Here is an 18518-nt window from a genome sequence, read left to right on the forward strand (position 1 = left end):
AAGGCCAGCATGTGTGGGGTGGGCTGGTGGCAGGTGGGAGGCTGGCTGGAGATGGTGCGTGTGGGGCGGGGAGGGCAGCTCAGGATGGTGCATGTGGGGCCAGCAGTCAGAGTGGCAGCCAGGAGGCCATCCAGGGCCTGTGGTAGGGGGGTTGGCAGCCTGAGCAGGGTTTACATAGGTTCACTCCCAACCGTGGTCCCCCAACCCTATTTTTCTCATAAGCTCTTAAGTTCCTCTATGGCAAATTCCCTTACCATATAGGTTTTCCAGAATATAACCCTCGTGGTTGGAGAGGGATTGCTGTACCTCACTGAAAGTGAAGGTGAAAAAACCCTGGAGTGAAACAACAGCTGTAAGTCTTACTAACAGCTCTTCAGCTGGTGATCAAAAGAAAATATACTGTTAGGGCACTGGGAGGCTTCTTGCTTTCCTGATACAATCATGCACATGACATGTGTTCACTCATCCCTCTGGAACTGCACCTTCCTTCTCCCTATTGGCTTTGTTCTTGTCAGCTGGCAGGCTAAGAAAATTCTTGTTTCTATTCCCTAATGGTTCAGAAGAACAAAGCCAGAAGAAACAGGATCAAATGCAGTTCACTTCACATCATACCTGAACTGGCGCCAAGCTGAGGTGGCCAAACAGCACCTGCGGCTCACCCAGGCTGAGATGGAGTGGTGGAGGGCATTGGCCACACCCTCTGGGACCATGCGGCCAACATTGCCCACCACCTGGACCCCCAGCAGCTCCCCCCGCTAAACCCGCCCCCCTCTGCCCCCACCGAGTCCGCACTCTCCACCCCCACCAGGCCCACTCTCTGGCATTACCTGCCAGTGCTACCCACATCCTCTCCTCCCCTCCGGGGACCCTGCATCCAGGGAGGCAGGGACTCCAGCAGCCAACGGGGCTCGCGGCCCACCACCCCTGCACCGGAATCAGCACCCCACCCCCCTCCAGGTTACATTGCCCCCGCTCCCCTCCAGGTTAGGTTCCCACCCCCTGTACATAGTTAACACGAATACTGTAGATAAATGTTTATTTTAATGTTCATTAATCCATGCTGTGCTCCTCAGGGGGATGGTGGGTGTTGGATGTGTGGGTGTGGTGCTCGTAGGGATGGGGGTGGCGAAGACGGTGGGTGGCAGATGTGCCTGGGATGTGGGGCAGAGGTGGCTGTCGGTAAAGGCCTGCCTGAGGGACTCCCTGATGCGGTGGCCATCCTGGTGGACCTGGCAGATGGGGGCGGTGCCCGGGTGCTCATAGCCGTTGCCGGCTGGAGGGCACCCCTCTCCCTCCACAACATTGTGAAGAACACAACAGGCACCCACACCACCTCCAGCCGCATGAGGAGACACCTCCACCGCCCCTCTAGGCACCCAAAGGCCTGCTCCACAACGAAGTGGGCATGGTTGAGGCGCTGACTGAATGCCTCCGAAGTGGGGTCGAGGTGTCCCGTGTACAGCCTCATGAGCGACAGCTGCAGGGGGTGTGCCACACACGCCACCCTGCAGAGTGACATGATGACATCCTCCGCCACTGGGATCTCCCATTGGGGGATGAAGGTGCTGGCCCCCCTGCACCAGCAGAGCCTGGAGTTCCGGAAGACCCAGGCATCGTGGGTGCGGCCAGCCCAGCCCAGCCCACATAGATGTTGGTGAACTGGCCCCTCGCATCCACCAGGGCCTGGAGCACCACCGAATGGTAGCCCTTCCTGTTGACGTACTGGCTGGCGCTGTGTGGCGGGGTGCAGATGGGGATGTGCGTGCCATCCAAAGCGCCGATGCAATTCAGAAAGCCCAGGTCCTGGAAGCCAGTGATAGTGTTGTCCAGATCCCCCAGGTGGATGACCCAGTCGAGCAGCATCGCATTGAGGGCTCTGACGACATGCAGGGGGAAGAGGGGGACATGCTTTAGTGCAGGTGGCAGGCCATCTCTCCCCCAGCCTCGGGCCCATTCTGCCCCCTCCCATCCAGACCCCTCCCCATCCAGACCCCTGCCCCCCTCCCATCTGGCCCCTTGCAGCAGTGGGTTCCCCTCGCCTCAGCCTCCCCACCCACCTGTGGAGGATGTGTGACCCAGCCCCACCTTACCTCCATAAGTACAGCCCTGATGGTGGCCTTGCCCACCCCAAACTGTTATCCCATGGAGCGGTAGGAGTCTGGGGTGGGCAGCTTCCAGATGGCGATTGTGACCCATTTCTCCAGGGTGAGGGCTGGCCACATGCAGGTGTCCTGGTGCCAGAGTGCAGGGATGAGCCCATGGCAGATCTCCTCAAAGGTCTGCCTCAACATGAGGAAGTTCTGCAACCACCTTTCCTCACCCCACTCCCCCATCACCAGGTGCTCCCACCAGTTGGTGCTGCTGGGGTGGGTCCAGAGGCATCGGGATACCCAGGGGGTGCCCAGTGGTGCCCCGGGTGGGGGAGCCCCATGGCCCCAGGGGAACTGCCCAACCACCCGATGAGATTGGGGGCAGCTGCGGCGATGGTGCACAGCACTGCCAGCAGGGTGTCCATAATGAAGGTGTCCTCCTGCAGGAGCTGTCGCTGGGCCTCCACCATGGACACGGGTGGGCTCTGCAGGCTGGGAAAGGCTGGGCAGCACCTGGCTCGTGTGGAGTGGAGGGTGGAGGGAGGTGCCCTTTAAAAAGGGTGGCTGGCTGTGGCCCCGGAAGGGCTTGTTGGCCATGGGACGCCATCTGCAGCGTTTTCTGCCTCCCTTCTTTCGAAAGAGGACTTGGAGCCATGTGGTTGCTCTCCTTCAAAAGACCTGCAGCAGCACTTCAAAAGGGCGGATTGAAATGCCAATCCAATAATGGCATTGGGTGTTCCCTTTCGACAGCCGCTATTTCGACCTCCGGACTTCGATTTTTCACCCTTTTGAAAGGGCACTCACACGTAGAACCAGCTTAGACGATCCATGATTCATATCAACAGAAGGCCTCTTCTGCCAACAAAACTCTCTAGTGTAGACCCAGCCTATGACATTGGCCTTCATGCCTTCTTGAAAGGACTGAATCAGAACCAATTCTCTCTAGCAAATGAAAAAAGTCCCTTTTGTTAATCCGGTCAAAACCTTTGCAAGAGTCACGTATGCCATCCAGAGAGATGTTCTTGTTCTTGACACTTCACAATTTCCTTATTGCTAAGACCATATCAATACATTTCAACAAACAGTACCCTAAATTATGTTGGAAGGGGGAAAGGTCACATTTTTCTGCGTGTGAGCGTGTGTGTACTGTGCAGGCATGCACATACAGACCAACTACTAAACTGGCAACAAATGCTTTTAATTATTTTGGCTGAGATAAGTTTTCTGATAAGAAGAATTTAAATCCTAGAAAAAGGTTAAGTACAATTTGAACACTTTTATCTGGTTGCCCTGATGTAATGCATTTTAAGGTCATGCTCTTGTTCTATCAAATCTAATTGTTTTAACTTTGTTTCCCTATTACTGGTCATAATAAGATATATTCAAGAGTGCAGTCATATTCTCTTTCTTGTACTGTATCAAGGTTAGCAACATCTGAATACTAAATATGCTGGTCGTATACAGGCTAACCACCACACCACAGTACAATAAAATTGAGAAAAGCCTGTTGACAGAATACCTCTTGTGGGAGAACACGTCCTTAGGAAAACTTGTTGTGCTAGGGAGACCTGAACTCCACGGGCCATGCCCTTTTCAAATACAAAATTCCAAAGGGCAAATATAAAAGGTGCTGAGAAAATTTTGCAAAAGATGCACTCAGCAGAACAGAAGAAGAAAAATCTGCTCCCCCATATACAGATAGATAGACTGAGGAGAATGTGGTGAGTCCACCAAGCATTTCAGTAGAAGGAACCTTTGTTTTTAAAGACTAAAGGAAACAAAGTATAACTTTTGACCACAGCAGTAGCTCCAACACAGACACCGGCATAAGCATTCTGATTCTAAAAGACATTATACTATACTAGAAGATTTACCTGGTGTTGCGTGGGTCCTTCAGGAGTGCAAGAGTCAGGGCAGGAGCTTGGAGCTATGGGGTGCTCATGGCAGTTGGTTGGGAGTGTGCAGGGTGCAGCAGTCAGGGCAAGGGATGGGCAGGAGCTGTAGGTGTCAGGGCAGGCGGTGGGGTTAGCTGGTCTCCAAGGCTGGCCTGGGATGGCAAAAGCCATGCTGCCAAGCCTCCAGCACTGCTCCCTGGGACAGGCCCAGGGCAGCAGGGGCCCTGGTGCCTGGTAGGTACTGCTTCCCTGGGCCAGACCACGGGGGTGGTGGAGTGGGGGGACTGTGCTACGCAGCCACCAGCTGCTCCACGGCTTTCTGGGGCTGACAGCAGCACATTTGCTTGCTGTCCCTGTAGCCATTGGGAGTATAACTGTCCTTGCTACCAGAACCTTCCCTCTCCATTTAATGAAAAAATTCCATTCCATGCACATCCCATTGGACTGGAACAACCAAAGCCAGGCCTTGCTTAATGTTATGATAAGAGAAAGCAGCACAACAAATTTGGTGGTCCTAGCTCTTACCATTTAGGAGGAGTTCTTGAACAAGTGGACTCACAAATGGATGGACAGACATACAGACAAAAACTCTCTCAGCTATATAGTAGATTCACATGCGGTTGTAAACCATTTGGCAAATCATGTATAGCAGCACCTCAGAGTTACAAAGATCTCAGGACTGGAGGCTTTTGTAACTGTGAAATGTTAGTAACTTGACCAAATTATTATGGCTGTTCTTTCAAATCTACAAAAGAACATTGGTTTAATACAGCTTTGGAAGTTTACTGTGCAGAAGAAAAATGCTACTTTCTCTCTTTTTGTTAGTATTTTACATTTAACTCAGCTCTGTATCAGCGCTCCTTTTTCCATTCTTTGCGTGCTCCCTGACCGTGTATTTTTGGTGTGTGGTTCTCACTGGGGTTGGTCCATTAACTCTGATACTCAGAAATCTGAAGTTCTACTGTATTGCAGCCATGGTACTGGAGTCACTGAAACATAATTGTCCCAAGGTCAATAGCATTCCCAGCTGATATATACAATGATACTGTTAAAAAATGTTTTCTGACATCAGCTTTTCTTCTTCAGGTAACAGTTTTAGACATGCTGGCGCTAGATTTCGATTTAGATAGATAGATAGATAGATAGATAGATAAAACCCCCAAACTCTAAAACTTCCCAGGTAGCTATAAGATCCACATAAAGAAAGGAGTTTGTAATACAGTGGCATACATCCATGTAAAATACCTTCAAAGGACAATGAAATCTCATTAAACTCAAACTCTACTGTCAAGAAAGAAATGTAGTATATAGCTAAGTACCTGAGTTCTAAATAACATGTTGACATATGGTAAAGTATTCCAGTGTACTGGTGCTGTGAATGTCTCTTTGTTTTTAAGAAGTCATAAGTATTGTATTTCACGCTAGAACATTTCCAGATTTTCTCCTTTTCCACTCCTCCTCCTCACAAACATCTTCAAAAGTGGCCACTTATATTATTTTTGCTTTTGTAAAGCTTGTTACTTTTAATTTATCCAGCATTTGTTTACATATCTTGTGGTCACTCCACAACCACTACTGAGAGCCTAGTGATTTTCAAGAAACACAGCACTTCACTGTGCTTGATGAAATACCTATGATAAATAACTTGTTTAGTGAAGAGAGTATTTTTGCTATGATTTAGAATGCTCTTCAGGAAAAAAGCAAATCCTACTGAAATCAGAAATAGAATGACTGGAAAGTACACTTCATTTACCAGAAAGCTCAATTAATTAGGATAATCTTTCATATTTCAATTAAAATAAAAGTACTGACATTCAAAACTCCTTTTTTAAAATAGTAACCAGATACCACATTGTGTGCTATTAAGTTTATAAAAAAGTAAGTACCAAAACACATGCTGAACAAATTAGCAAGACAAAGTACTTATTTTAGGAACATATGGATTGGTAAACTTTTTTTATTCTAAGCATGGTATGCTTTCAGTCTTTAATTACTGTTTGGAGCTATTTCAATTACTTCCTATGTGGAAACCCTACAGTTAAAGCCCTACATTTTTTTCTGATGCAGAACATCCTACTGAGACTTGGATTGTTATACGCTCCGAGGTCTGTCAGAATTAGTACAGTTTAAACAACTTGCATGGATGCTCTGCTTCCTTTCCTCCTGCTAACAGCTATTTTATATCACTGAGGAAAGAAAATAACATATTCCAGCAAGACTGCTTGTTGGTTACATTCTTTATGTCAACATAATAATGGCGCTGGGGTAAGTGTCAATATGAGCTTTAGGAACGAGCTTTCAATAAGTGCCTATAGCTATGTCTACATTGCAATAAAAGACATACAACATGCCTGTGGTTGGCCTGGATGAGCTGACCAGGATAACAGGATTCAGGCTACAGTACTATAAAATAGTAACATAGACATTTGGGCTCAGGCTGAAGCCTGGTCTCTGACCACATCAGGAAGGAGTATCTTTGAGCCTTACCATCATGGCAAACCCAAACACCTGCACTGCTATTTTTAACTCTACAGCCCAAATCCTGGAAGCCCAAGTCTGCTGACCTGGCTATGAGACTCAGAGCTGTAGGTTTTTTATTGCTGTGTGACTTTCTAAGTGACATAAGAGGTTAAGTCCCACAGAAAATCAATGAAGCTTACACCCAGATGTTTAATATTGTACTCAGTATTAGAAGACTTAATTGATTTAGGAACCTATATCTCAACTATCAGTGGGATTTAGTTTCAAGTGTCTAAAACCTTTTTGAAAATTAAATTTGGGCTCTGAAATCCATTAGGCATTGCAATGCCCAAAGACCTTTAAAACTCTGGGCCTTAGTACTACTGAAAATTATTCTTAGGGTAAAATTTTCAAAAGTGCCTAATTCTTCAAGATTTTGCAAGAGTTGGAGTTGAGTTTCCATCTCAAATGCTAACAATGTTTTCTACACATCACAGAAGTAAAGTAAGAACAACATCTGTGAGATTAAGCCTCTCCACACCACAGGGAAAATATTTTCATGGCCCTATAGAGAGATCACATATTCACATAAACAAGAAAAAACAATTTAAAAACTATTTATAATGTATTAATCCATGAATGTAGATTTAGTAATTCTTGAACTAATTTTTATTGAGGAACTAAAGTAAGTATTATGCTGGTTATATATATATATATGTAGAGAGAGAGAGAGAGAGAGAGAGAGAGAGAGAGAGAGAGAGAGAGTTCTGTGAAATGATTGTTACTAGAGCCAGCATAATACTTACTTTAATTCCTCAAGAAAAATTAGTTCAAGAATTATTAAATCTACATCCATGGATTAATACATTATATATATATATATATATATATATATATATAAAGCTTTTGCAAGTGATCCTATCCTAGTTTGTCAGCATTCATAAAACTTATTTTAAAAGGTCTATTCATATAGTTAGTTAGTTATTTTTTATTTACTTATTTATTTATTTTTGCTCTGAAGAAAATTCACTGGCAGGCATCATCTCACTTTATGAAGAAATCATACAACTTTTTGAAATGTTATTTAACCAGGATGCAAATACCATTAGCGGCACTTGCAAAACTACTTGCCAGAGATTATACCTAAAATAAATTAATATTATACACATTTGTGACATTTCCACCAATGTAATGTTCTGTTATTTAGCTTTCTTTCAAGAACTCTTCCATTGCTCTTAACTCAGTTTACAAAAAACAAAACAAAAAAAAATATAAACGATAAATACCAAAACTCAAACAGGAACACATCTGGAACTGTCAAAGGAGCCCAAAGGTAAAATTCTGGCTCTAGTCAAGTAAATGGTGAAATTCCCATTGAGTTCAATAGGTTAAGGTTTTTACTCCAATTGACAGAATTTCAAAGGAATTAAGATGCCAGGGCTCTTCCCCTCTGAAAACTGACTCTTCATATAGTGCTGTATTTTTTTGTAGTTTGTGGGTGCTGTCTTTTACTAGGAATGCTCTCTCATAACAATGCAGCATACCACCATCTTCTCTTATAGCCACTTGTTATAGGGTTTAGGCTGCAAGTGAAGACAAAAGGATCCTGTCCCCTTGTTCTGGAGAATGCATAATTCAGTATGGCTTGCACCAAACCACCATGGGTGGTCAAGCTCTTGCTCAGCAAAATTGCTCACAGAACTTTATACTCCAGACATCAGCCCTCCTCCCAAAATCACTATCCTTGGCTCCTTTAAAGTATGTCACTGACAATCAATGAATCTTGAGTAGAGGATAAGGTGCCCTGCAAAAAGCTATCATTATGAAGTGGAAAGTAAAAGCTTCTAAAGAAATTGCCAGGATCCAGGTCATTTAGGATTTGCTTTAGGAATAATACTAGCACTGCCATACATAGCAATAGAAGAAAGTAACAGTTACACGTCTTCTTTAGCCAGTTACATCTTTGCTCTTGTTACTGGGAAGAGCACAGAGGTATCTCCAGCAAGCATGCAGGAAAAAAAAAAAGCCAGGTCTATACTATTTTAAAAAGTCTACAACTATTAGGAATCTGGAGGTGACATATCATACATTGATTCTTCTGGCCATCCTCACAGTGGGAGGTCGAGAGGAGAAACCACCCTTACACATTGTGACAGTGGGGAGTACCAGGGTCAGTGGTAGAGCCCTGGTGGTTCAATTTAGCACGTCCCCAGTAGGCACGCTAAATCAAACCATGATCGAGTCATTCGTCTGACAAGTATACATGTACCCAAAGTGAGCAAGGAGTTGTTCAAGCTCACATTCCCCATTTGCTAGGAAGCAGGACTAGTTGGCTGAGCAAAGAGAGTGAGCTGCATCCTGATGAAGACATGCCCTATGAAGGGAAGAGGCACTATGCTTTTCTCAATTTGCCCCTTACTCAGGCCATTACAGAGAATGTATAATACTGTCTTAGTTATTTGCAAATGAAGGCAGAAGTCTAGAATATAGGTAGAACCTGAGGCAACCAGTGGACAAGGCAAATCACCATCACAGTATGCACATGACAGTCTATCTCACTTAGTGGGCAATACCAGTTTTAGCTTCTGGGTGGAAAAGCATGTAAGTGTATCATCATAGCTAAGTCTTTTTCCAACAGAAAAAAAGTGTGATGAAGCCATAGATGAAAAAGAAGTATAAGAATGATAAAGCAACATGCAATAGCTTTGCTATTAAAAACCCCATAATTATTACCAGTTACTGTATGGTAGTCTCCACCACATGTACTATTTATTACAGCTTTCCCTTATACTTAACATAGGAAACTTCTGTGACATCCATCTAGTTACAGTTGACAAATGCCTTTTTAAGGCTTTTACAGTGCTAATAGTAAGCATAATTACAAGATTTAATACATCGTCACTAAATTTTATACTAAAGATCTCAGTGCAAAATGATTTCCCTTATTGGGAATAACAGACTATTTAAAACTGCACAAGCAGCCAAGACAGTGGTTCATTCCAAAGTAACCACATGCATTTTTACTTCCCATAGGAAATTATTTGTACTGTATTCCGTTTGGGATTCATGATCCATAGACCTCTAAAGTTAAACAATTCTGGTCAGAATCTGATTAAAAATTTCCCTCTGCAATTAGTAAACAGGAATATTTCCCTTCCCATTGAAGCCAGATTGTTTAACTTAAATTTATATACCACATATTTCTGTAACAAAATCAAAAGTTGCCCAAAGTAAACAAATAGCTTAGGGTTGCTTCAGTTTAAATCATCATCTTCAAGAGAACATCAACAATATGAGGGCCATTATTAAGATTCTGACTGACCATTTGGGGAACACAACATTCCACTACTTCTAAAAGATAATATTATCAAAATCAAGGCATACACCACATGGGCTTATTTTTTAATTTATTTTTCCACTTCTCAGGCCACAACACAATCTTTGTATTCCTGTTTATTCCACTGATAAACGTTAGATTGTAATGGGAGGCACATAGATTTTAGGATTCTGTAGTAGTTAGCCACAGTTTTATCACAAGGACTGGAAAACTGAATTAAATAGCAAGCAGTTATAGAATGGAAATATTGTACATAGCCATCCAAACTGCCATAACTGCACTAACACAGAGAAGTGTTCTAAAGGACTCTGAAATCAGATTTAACAAAATTCAATATCCAGTCTCCTCTAAGGATATGACTGAAGTAAGTCAATTCTTCATTGTTTCAATGAACCAGAAAACAATTTGTGATGGTTTCATGGTCATGGACATGGTTGACAAGATTTATCTATGGTTCCACAAAGCATAATGTTTAAATTTTCACTAGACTAGGAAGCATTAGTAATAGAGAAGATGCTACTAATACTACTGAACATTGATTGGGATGTGGGGCGGACAATCTGTGAGGAAAGAAGACACTATTGGTCCATACAAGCTCATACAATTGTGTTAAGTCCAGCATGGCTGACAGCCACTGCGGGGCCTGGGGCAAAGTGGGAAAGGGGCTCAGCTCAGCACCTCCAGAATGGGCAGGAATAATGGCGTAAGGGGCTGGGCCAAGGGCAGTCAGCTCTTGGTGCTGCCCAGATTGTAGTGCTAGGCCCCACACTGATGAAAGTGCTGCCATGGCACTTCAAAGGGGCCTGGAGCTCCAGGCACCACCACTGCTGAAGTAGTAGTGATGGCAGCTGGAGCTCTGGGCCCCTTTGAAACTCTGGGCCCTGGGGCAACTGCCCCTTTTTCCTCACTCCCTTCCCTCATTGGCAGGTCTGGTTAAGTCAAACACACACTTGCTTGTCGGCATATCCTGCAATCATTTCTTTTTACAGTATCTCCTAAGCAGTAAACGATACATTATAATCTTTATTCTCTTTGCTTAAAAGATCTTTTCAGCTAGAGAGAGACTGCTCGCTTGATTATATGGGGAAATAATGAAAGACTGTATATTAAAAGAAACTCTGGCTTCATTGACATGTTGCAAGTCAAGAGGAGTTTTGCTGCTGACTTCAATGGGCCCGCTATTTAACTCAGGGAATGGTCAACTGCATATTGCAAACAAACTGACAAAATAAGTGATAGATGTTGAAGCAATCACACAGTAATGCAGTTTTATTGCCCATGAATGGGAAACAGGTAGAAATAATCTATGCTGAATGTTGTCAATTTTGAAGAAGGAATGTTTAACTAAACTTATGCAGAAGAATATCTGTGTGATGTTCTTGCAAAAGTCTTTTCTACTAAGGTATCACTCAGTGCAGAAGTAAAACATACAGAAATATAACAATTTCCTTGAAAAGTTTCATATGGGGTCTATCAGACAAACTATACAGCTAGCACCTCATTCCCAATTACTATTTCTGGATGTGGCAACATTTCAAATAAAGCCAGATTTTTTTAGCATGGAATATACCACTCTGTATTTCTAGACACAATTATCTATAGCAGTGGTTTTCAACCATTTTTCCTTTAAGAATATCCCCAAAAATTTCAAATGGAGGTGCAGATCCCTTAGGCAATCTTAGACAGATGCTACAGACTCTGCAGCTTATGTCCTAAGATTTGGGAGCCACTCCTCCATTTGAATGCCAGTAAAAGGGGTAATTTCAGATCCTAAATTGGGACAAGCACAATTTAAAGATTTATTAAACAAGTTAGAATTACAAACATGTAATGTTTTGCAATGGGCCTGATGAAATGTATCTTAGAATACTCAACTGACTGAGGAGATATCTGAGTCATTAGCAATTGTTTTTGAAAAATCATGGAATGCAAGAAAGATTATAAAAGAGTGGAAAAAGGCAGGGATTGCAAGCAAATGTTCCCCCCTAATCTTTTCCATTGTGTGCCACATAAATGTTTTTATGTGCACTGAGGTGCATCCAGGTCTGCTGTGAACCACCAGCAGAAACAGAAGCTTAGCTGTGGTGCTTTGTTAATCAACTGGGTGGCATTTGAGGAAAACTGGTTGTGAGTACTTAAGAGGACAAAATTATGATTCAGAATGATCTGGACATACTGGAGAAATGCTCTGAAGTAAATAGGATGAAATTCAATGAAGACAAATGCAAAGTATTCCACTTAGGAAGGAACTATTTGGTGTATGTATACAAATGGGAAATGACTATGTAGAAAGGAATAGTGTGGAAAGGAGTCTAAGGTTCATAGTGGACCACAAGCTCAACATGAGTCAACAAGGTGACATTTCTGCAAAAAAAGCAAACACAACTTTGGGATATATAAGCAGGAGTGTTGTGAGCAAGACATAAGAAGTAATTCTGCTTTACTCCACACTGACTAGGCCTCGGCTGGAGTACTGTCTCCAGTACTGGATGCCAGATTTCAGGAAAGATGTGGGCAAACTGGACAAGGTGAAGAAAAGAGGAATAAAGATTGTTAAAGGTCTAGGACAAGAAACAATGGGTTTAAATTGCAGCAAGGGAGATTCCGGTTGGATAGTATGAAAAAACTCCCTGTCAGGGTGGTTAAGCACTGGAATTAACTGCCTAGAGAAGTTGTAGAATCCCTGGATATTTTTAAGAGCAGATTAGACCAATAAGTGGCAGGGATGGTCTAGACGGTGTTTGGTGATGGCATGCTTGCATTGGACTGGACTTGATGACTTTGCGAGATTTCTTCCATCCCGGATGTAGACATTGACCACCAATGCCATCAAGGATGCCTAGGCTCTCCACAAGTGGGTCTCACCCTGGGTTGCCACCCTGACAACAGCAGCACAGATGTAAAGGTAGCAATACCATAGCACACCATCCTTACTTCCGTGCTGCTGCTGCTAGTGGTGGCTTTGCCTTCAGAGGTGGTCTCCTGGGCCCAGTAGAGATTTAAGTGCTGGCCAGCTGATTACCAGGTGCCCACAGCACCTACAGCTGGCAGCATGTGTTTCTGTTGGTGGTGCACATCTCCATATGCCTTAGTACCCATAACAAATGTACTCTGCCCATGTATGGAAAATAATTAGGGTGAACCCAGCTCCTGGCCAGCAGCCACTACTCTCTAGCTGCCCAGTTCTGAAGGCAAAGCAGCCACCAACAACTGTGCAAAAGTAAAGGCAGCACATCCTTGTGACCCTCATCAACTCCCGTTTGGGTCAGGACCCCTGCAATTACAACACCATGCAATTTCAGATTTGAGTTGCAGAATTGTGAAATTCACAATTTTTAAAGTCCTATGACCGTGAGATGGTGAATTTGGTGCCACCATAAATGTGAGTTAATAACACTGCTCTGTGCTGTCACTGGCTACCTGTTTGTCTCTAAGTGTAGGTCAGAATGTTTGCCGTGATCTATAAATCTCTAAAGTGGCTGGGACACAATTCAGTAAGAGATTTTCTTTCTCTTCCTATCCTGCCATGGGGCAGCTATTTGGTCTCATCATTGATTATAGGATTTGGATTCTCCAAAGCTTAAAGACAGTATTTTTAGTGGCACATCAACAGCCCTAAACTCTATTCTTTCTAGAGGTTCTATATGTGCAATTTTCAGGGCAAAAAGATAAGTCTCATTTATTTGGCCAGGATTCTGAGCAGCTTTATAGAGGACAAGAGGATTGCTAATAAGAAGGCAGCTCTGTTCTCTAAGTTCTGTTGTAACTATGTTTATTGATGTAATTGTGCTGTGATTTGGCCATAAGTACCAATCAACATTTCAAAACTAATACATTTCACATACAATCTGAGTTTGGGCCTCAAATGAAAAGTGATGCATTACTCCACAAAGCCACCTAATCTTTGAATGTATTTTAGCAGAGCCTTTCCCCTCTTTTATTCAACCTTATTCTTACTCTTTTGGGTCTCACTAATTTCTTTCAATGTAAAAACTCCTAATTTTATAAACAAATGTTATCTTTCCATTTTTTTTCATAATTCTGTACCAACAATTTTATATTACTTTAGGCACAAAGCAAAAGTTTAATTCAAGTGCAGTAACCTTTATCAGTTTAATTCATGGCACCGCCAGAAACAATGCAGACTGAGTAACAAGCATGAATTGTTCTCATCTGAATGCATTTTCTAGTACATGATTTAGACGAGATCCCATTCCACTAAATGCTGCTTACCTTCATTGTCAGGTTATAAAGTTTTGTAAATACTGTGTTTGCATAAATAATGAAAGAAATATGACTGGAAACATAAGTCTCTGGTGTAACAGTTTACTATGAGTCAGGGAGAAGAAAGAGTTCAACTTACTGAAGCGGTACATAGCTTATTGCCAAGCCTTGAGGGCAATTATATGACTTCATTTCCTAAAGTGGCATCACATTTCTTATCAAAAATTTTGCACACAACCTTAGTTAAAACATAATTGCAAAGAATTGGCTGGTTTTAAATGAAAATGTAAAACATGTCCAAGGTATGAATCATGCCAAGCAGTATTGCTATTGATCCTAGTAAAGCAGAGCTGTTACAGGATTTTTTTTAACATATTGGCAATATGGAAAACTGGAAGTAAGCCACACTGTTGACAATGCCTTGAAAGAGTTATTCTCTTGTTAAAACCTTACAGGCCATTTTTCACCTGAATTGGAGATCTGTTCCCACTGAAAGTCAGTGAATGGCAAGTGCATTTCTGAGAGCACAATTTGGTTCTAATTGTTCATACTTTGGTTCCTTTATTTCATCTAATTTAGGACATGTTCTAGGTACCTCATTCTCTTCTCTCCAATAAACTTGTAATAGTAGTCTTGTTTTGACCACTGGGGTAAATTTGCATGTCGAAAACCCACTGCTGTCATCAGGGGTTACATACAGGGATTTAGGGTTTTTCATAGAGCACTTCAGTTTCATCCAAAGCTAAATATATTTGCAGATGCAAATGATAACATAACTTGACAAGAAGCTCATTTGCTTGGGGAACAAATGAATCCATTTCTTAGTGTAAAGTTCAGCAGATCACCGTAATAATTTGTTACTGGTGAAATTAAAATTCTTTGTTTCAAACCCCTCTTTACTTTTCTTTTGGACGTTAAAGACAGAGAAACTGCTGTCATTTGCCGAATTAAGTGGATAAAGCAAACTTGCCCCTAAATAAATCTGTGTGCTTCTATAAAGTTCATTACATTCTTTACTCTTCAAAAGAAATAAAGTGTAGGTTGCCCCCTTAACACCAAAGAAAGAGAAACATAATAGTTTTGAATTGACTTGTTTGCTCTTTACTCTCAGCTGCCTTTATGCTTTCAGAACAAACTTACTGCCTGCTTTTTAATCCTTGTCTAGGATAAAGAATTTAATTTAATTGAAATGTTATGAGCTTTTAGCTTCTCAGGGTAAAGGAGAAGGTAATGTCATTAGCCACATTTTCCTCTTTGTCCTGGTTGTTGGTATTAAGACAATTTTAATTAGTATTTTAAACGAGCATATTCCTGATTCTACACCTTTATTTCATCTGCTGTCAACAAGTACTCCTCCCAATGGAAACAAACAATAAAAGTCTAACTTGACATCTGTAACAAAGGCTCTGTCCTTCAAAGACACTGGGTAAAGGACCAATTTAATTACGATGGGGAAAGAAGCTGCCAATCAAATTTAGAAAGGCTATTCATTAAAATAGGCTAATAGATAAAAAGGTGCCACAATTTCTGGAATGCAAACTCTTCCACTGCTGCAAGCAATGCCTCATAAACACAAAGTGCTAGAAGGACTGACATAATATATTTGGGTTGTGCAGGTTAGAAACATTAACACAGTCCCGTGAATCACTCTTCCATAGCACTTGAAAAGTAATACTCGTGCATTCCCCTTGGGCAAACACCTGTTTACAAACGAGGACATGTCATTAAAAGTGACTTCAGCTTCTTTAATGTTCTGTGCCAAATTTAGTGTAACTCCTTTGGATTAAGCCAGGACTGGCATTCCAATCCCATGTTCTGGACAATTAATTGCAACTTTTAGTTTCTCACTACTTGTCTACTTTAAAACAGTTCCTGAAAAGAGAGAAAGAGACATACCAGTCACATTTTCCACACAGAAAAACGATACCACAAGTTTAGTTAACACAAATACACCTTCAAAACCTATGAATGAATGAGGCAACTTAACTCATATACAGCAAGTCTAATTTATACACTGATGTCATACACATTTATAGCGTAACTAAATCCTTTCTTAAATATCAAAATAAAAAATAAATATGTCAGCACATTGTGATGAATACATTTTATTCTGAGAATTATGCATCAAATGACAAAAAGTAGCTTGTACCATCAATAGTATTTACTTCCAATTCAGATATTCAGTTTAAACAATCTTTTTGTCTTTAAAACTTATTTTCACTTTTTTTTTGGTTGATTCTCTCATGACAAAGGCTGAAAATTACTTTTTAACAAACTCCAAAAGGTTGTATGTGACAAATACAATGATACTTAGGGCTGCAGGAAGATTGCCATATGTGGCTCATAGGGATAGCAAGTTTGGCTAGGCCTGTATTATAATATTTTTTTTCTGTTGCTCAGTTATGTTAGATGTTGACCAAATTTAGGGAAATGGCCTGTCACTGATTTATCAAATCTAGTAAAAACCTGGCACAACCAGTGCCTGAGTGCCACATAAGCAAAAAAGTCGACCAAATGGGAAATCTCATCTCATCCCAGCACTCCAGACACCTTGCTACTCCCGACAACATTCATTTTAGCAAATTAATCATCTCTCTTCTAACTACAGATGGGCAAACTTCAAAAGGTTGAGAGATTTTAATGTTCATCTAAACCATCCAACGTTCTGTTGCTTATCTGGCACTTGTCTTCAGATTACTCGTGCTATCCTAACCTTGCTGAGCCTCCAAATCCAGGCTAGAAATATTTTAAAACCAAGCATTTTTTGTGATACTTTTGACACCTCTGCTCCAGATAGCAAATGCACAGAAGCTTGAGAATGGCCACTTACACTATACTTTATTGCTTCTCAATACAGATGCCAGACAGGAAGCAGAAGTGGAAACACACAGAAGACATTTCAGAATGTCAGAAAAGTTTACTTTGAGTTCAGAACCAAATAAAAGAACAAAGTTCAAGGACGGGTTCTTATTTTATCTGAAATAGTACACCTACTCTTACTTTTAATCTCAAAAAATTGCCAGGTACAGCATCCACTAATCCTATTAGATGTAGAGGTTTATCACTAATTACTTAAAAAAAAATTCAGACCAATTACTGCAACAAATCACTTTTTGCTGGGCCTGCTCAATTTGTTGAAACATACAAACTAGTATCTGGCAACAAGCATTTGATTTACATATTTTTCTTCGTTGCAGCTTGGGTCCAATACCAACTGAGAATCTCTGAGAACTTGGACTAGCACAAAGCACAAAAAGCACCAGTTATTAAAAGATACTGATGGAAATTAATATAGAAAGGCTCTCAAAGAAACAGATTATTCTCAAAATGTTGCTTGTATTATTTTAAGAAGACACAATTAATGATCATCATTACATTTATTCTGTGATGAATGGGACCCTCTCCATTTTTAAGAGCCTCTCTCTCCCCGTCTGCCCAGATGCAGTTATTATCTATTAAAATAATTTATTTAGGTTCCTTTTCCCCTTTGTTAATGAAATATTTTCATTATGACATGAATTCACCCCTAAAATGTTGTTATAAAAAGCAAAGCCGTAGAAAATTAAAACAATCATTTCTACCTGACAGCAGAAGTTACATGTTAAAAAGACAAAGTAGTAAAAGAAATCATCACTAACAAAAATCTGTTCCCTACCACTAAACTCTATCTTTTCTGAAATCTCAAAATAAATTTTAGTATCTGCAATTACACAAGAATTATGTACAAAAGATAAACTGTCATTACATTAATCCTTGAGTCTTGCATTCATAATTTTTCTTGGCTTGATTAAGTATTTTACTTCTGCAACTTGACTTTGAGCTATTACAACAGCCTGAGGCCTAATCATCTGGTTATTTCTATTTATAAAATATGTATATATTTCTTCAATCATTGCAAAAACAGTTTTAAACATAGACATATTAACACACTGAGATGTAATAATTAGAACAAACTGTATTTTTCTGCTACAGCAAAAGCACAAACCAAATAATAAACCACCAATCACTAGTTCCTCTGCCCAAAAGACTATAAAAAAGTAGTGTCAAATCTAGGAAATCTAAAGAATTATTTTGTTATATTATGAACTAGTGAGATCAAAATATACACTTTGGAATAAAAGAAAAACAGGGAATAAGATCCTTTGGCTGAGTTGCACTTGACACAGGAGTGGGAGTTGAGACCAAATGGGATTTTAAGATACTTGTCAGATTCACAAATCCTGGAAACAGCTCAAATCAGAGCATAAATTATTGCAACTTTTTACAACTAGCTACCCACAACTCACTGGGGCTAACCAGGCAGCCTGACATAATGAGAGCAGAAAGATACTGCCATGCACCCATGCTAGGGGCCAGAACAGATAACACTACGTCTCCCAAAGAAAAACTTGGAGTGGTGGAGATACCTCAAAAGTCCAAATCTATCTACTATGCATCATGGCACTGCTAGAGCAGCACAAAACAACCTCAGTCGGCTAGAGATGTGACCCAATATATACAATGCTGGAATAC

General features: G+C 41.2%; 1 protein-coding gene across 9 annotated transcripts in view; it reads right to left on the bottom strand.

Annotated features, from left to right (window-relative positions):
- BBS9 (Bardet-Biedl syndrome 9) overlaps window positions 1-18518 on the bottom strand; it is a 547267-nt gene that overhangs the window by 282348 nt on the left and 246401 nt on the right. Inside the window, exon 20 of one of the 9 annotated variants that reach the window (XM_074988128.1) lies at window positions 13668-15878. The exons of the other annotated variants lie outside the window; for them this stretch is intronic. Coding sequence (XP_074844229.1) covers window positions 15867-15878 — 12 coding nt within the window. The 3' untranslated portion in view covers window positions 13668-15866. Of the gene's footprint in view, window positions 1-13667; window positions 15879-18518 lie in introns of those variants that run through there. 9 annotated transcript variants of the gene reach the window in all.

The sequence above is a fragment of the Carettochelys insculpta genome, chromosome 2 (genome assembly GCF_033958435.1).
Source record: "Carettochelys insculpta isolate YL-2023 chromosome 2, ASM3395843v1, whole genome shotgun sequence".
Classification (NCBI taxonomy): domain Eukaryota; kingdom Metazoa; phylum Chordata; order Testudines; family Carettochelyidae; genus Carettochelys; species Carettochelys insculpta.